Genomic DNA, 3,090 nt, shown 5'->3' on the forward strand with positions numbered 1-3,090 from the left:
CCCAAGGAATAATCTGAAAGGATAATCATAACGATTTCTAAGAGTACAGGCCATGTGTAATTAACAACAATATAACAGATAATTAACGAACAACCAAAACAACAAAAAAGTGGAAAAAGAAACAAAAATTGCAATTTTGCTCATCAGGAGTTGGCCTTCTTCATTTTCTCGACCCATTCTTTTCGGCTCTTGCGGAACAAATACAGATCACAGCGTAGCATTGCGAACTTCCAGAATTTCGAGGTATTCTGGAATTCGAGATATCTCACAACAACTTTTAGAGTCATTTACTTACATGAATTTCAACAAGAACTTTCATAATTTCTTGTTTTCGTTTTACATCTACGAAACTCCAAATTTTCTCGAAAACTCGACTTCCATACGTGTCAGTGATGAGTGTTTCCCAAGAGTTTTGCTGTAAACTTGAAAGTTTTTAAATCTGAAATTCAAAACGCACAAAACCCTACATCAAATGCACCGATAATCTTTTCCTTCACTTCTTCTGACATAGTTTTGCTGTTCAGAACGGCTTGGATCAAACGTGACGTATTCTTGTTACAGCACATTTCTTGTATCTGTCGCTCAGTGAGTTGCTCGAAGCCAGCACACAATGTTTTAGTTTTCGAGTAGTTGACGAGTTCGGAAACAGCATAGTACCCTGGAATAAAGCATTTTACTCGAAAACTTTTGAAATTCAAGAATTACCTTCGGTGTGAACATTTGAGCATCGAAGTGCGATCCATCGTACTTATTGAGCGTTAGAACATTCAATAGGAATTGTCCTTTCTTTGCTTCGGAAGCAGACCGGAAGTGCTTTCGCAACTGCTGAAGAATTGACTTTTCAGAAGATGGATGTCTACCAGCGCATCGAATGAATGCGAGAAAAACACCAGAATGTTGATGATCGATCAAATATGACAACTTTGTGGACATTGATTCAACAATTTCAGTGACCATTTCCAAAGAAGTTGAGCTGTTGATGATTTTTTGAAGTGGAAAGTTGGAAAACTTGTTATCCGTCAATTCAGAAACATTTTTACTGCAAAACTCGAGCCACAACAAACTGCGAGAATCTTCCGAGCACGTTTCCATCAGTTTCTCCCAAATTCGGGAACCATTCGGAGAATACCAAGCATTTGAAATTCCCTCGATGTCGTCCTTTTCAAGCTTCTTCTTCACGTATTCATCTCCTCGTTTGTCATTCCACATACCATCAGCTTCGATGAAATCTTGGAACAATGTTATAAAGTTTGGCGAATTCAATGCACTTTGATTTAGATTTTCGTCAAATGCCAGAAGTGCAAAATTGTCGTATACTTTCTTTAAACGTGTCTTCATCTCGTTTCCTTTGTAAATCCTCTTTTTCTCTTCTCCGGTTTTCGGTTTGGCTGACAGTCCACAGCATACCCAAACAATCGCTCTGATCAAGAAACTCGACGGCTGAGCAATTACAGCATCTGCCCAGTTGTCAATGAGAATTTCAGATAGTTCTGCCGAGGTCTCTGAAAATTAGAAGTGAATATGAATTTTGAAGACAAGTTTTTAAAAAAATTTCAAACAAGTGAGAAGAAAAGCGAGCAGCTGCGGGCAGTGAAATGAGAGTAAGAATAAAAAATATTAAAGAATTAAAATTACCTTGTCCTAGTAGAAGTTGCTCAATGGCGGCTCCATGACGGACCAACGTCGAATGCATCATCATCTTTCGGTTTTTTGAGCCATCCATCGTTCCTCCATTTGTCGTCCCGGTAACAGTTGAACTGCAATAAAAATAATAATCAAACTGAATTGAACATAAAATTATACCTATTTTGGATGATAACAATAGGAATTCTGAAGCTGCTCCTTTTCCTTTTTTCTCCAAAAGTCGACATCTCTTATCGTCAGTGGTCCCGTCTCTAAATCAACTTTCTCTGGTCAGTCCATATTCTTTCCATTGGATTGGCAACTGAAAATGGAGAATATAGTTCCTGAAAAGGCAATGAGAACGGGAATTATCACAAAACGTGGGAGGAACATTAAAACTGGAAAAGTGTGATAATTTAAAAAAAAGAAGGAATAATGGGGGATAAGGAATCGAAAACTCAGAAAAAGGGATGGAACAGGAATGTGTGGGGTGTTTTAGTCTTGAAGATCTCGATTTTTCAAAATTTCAGAATCTCTGGAACCAAAACTCAAGATTCGGCAAATCCAAAATTCCAAAATCATTGTTTTCCCATCGAGACGAAAACTTGCACCTCCAACTTTCTGGAGCGAGAATTCCGAAACCTCAGGGTAGATTGAAAATAGAAGAAATGGGTGATGCTGATAGCAATCATCAGGGAAAATCGAAGAAATTCAAGAGAGGGGGGATTGGGAAATGGGACATCTTAAGGGCAATTTTTTAGGATTTTTAAAAATCTTACCTTCGCTGTGTGAAGCTGATTGGGTAGTTGATGAAACTTCTTGGAGTCTTGGAGACTTCTTGGAGTGAAGTTTGGAGTTGGTAGTTGGTTTGGGTTTGTGGGTTTTGAGAATTAATGATATCTCCCTCGTCCGTCGTCGATTGTCCATTTCCTTGCCATTTTTCGTTTCACGTTGTTGCTTGTAGTTTGTGGTCCGCTATCCGTTGTTCGCCAGTTAAAGTTGTCCGTCGTCGATTGTCCATGGTCCGTTTTGTTCGTGGCCCAATTGTGGGTTCGTGGTCCGATATGGTTGATTGTCCGTTGGTTGCTGACCATTGGGTGGTCGTGGCCGTTGATTGGCTATCCGTCCGTCGTCGATTAGTTTATCTGAAAAATCAAAATGTTAGGACTGGAAATTCTTTTGATTCAAACAAACCTTGCTGCTGCCGTCCAGTGATGAAGCTCGGTTTAAGTGAGTCGTGAACCATGGTTTGTGGTTCGTGGCTGGGTGTCCGTCGTCGATTTGATCTGAAAAATCAACGTTTCAGAGATGAAAAATGCTTTCGATTCAAACAAACCTCGTTGAGTTTGGTGCTGCTGGAGCGATGGAGCTGGGTGGGTTGTCCATCGGCATCCACACATACGTAGACGACCCACAACCTCAACACGGCAGCCAGCAGGCATACGGGTGAAAAACCTGGCGCCGATT

General features: G+C 40.2%; 1 protein-coding gene across 1 annotated transcript in view; it reads right to left on the bottom strand.

The window, feature by feature from the left end:
- CBG06093 overlaps positions 1–3,090 on the bottom strand; it is a gene marked incomplete at both ends in the record, with an annotated part of 5,563 nt that overhangs the window by 429 nt on the left and 2,044 nt on the right. Inside the window, 6 exons of the mRNA XM_002633303.1 lie at positions 296–415; positions 706–1,502; positions 1,636–1,757; positions 2,403–2,553; positions 2,715–2,768; positions 2,818–2,909. Of these exons, the coding sequence (XP_002633349.1) occupies positions 296–415; positions 706–1,502; positions 1,636–1,757; positions 2,403–2,553; positions 2,715–2,768; positions 2,818–2,909 (1,336 nt within the window). The remainder of the gene's footprint in view (positions 1–295; positions 416–705; positions 1,503–1,635; positions 1,758–2,402; positions 2,554–2,714; positions 2,769–2,817; positions 2,910–3,090) is intronic.

Source organism: Caenorhabditis briggsae (assembly GCF_000004555.2).
Source record: "Caenorhabditis briggsae complete genome, chrIV, whole genome shotgun sequence".
NCBI lineage: Eukaryota > Metazoa > Nematoda > Chromadorea > Rhabditida > Rhabditidae > Caenorhabditis > Caenorhabditis briggsae.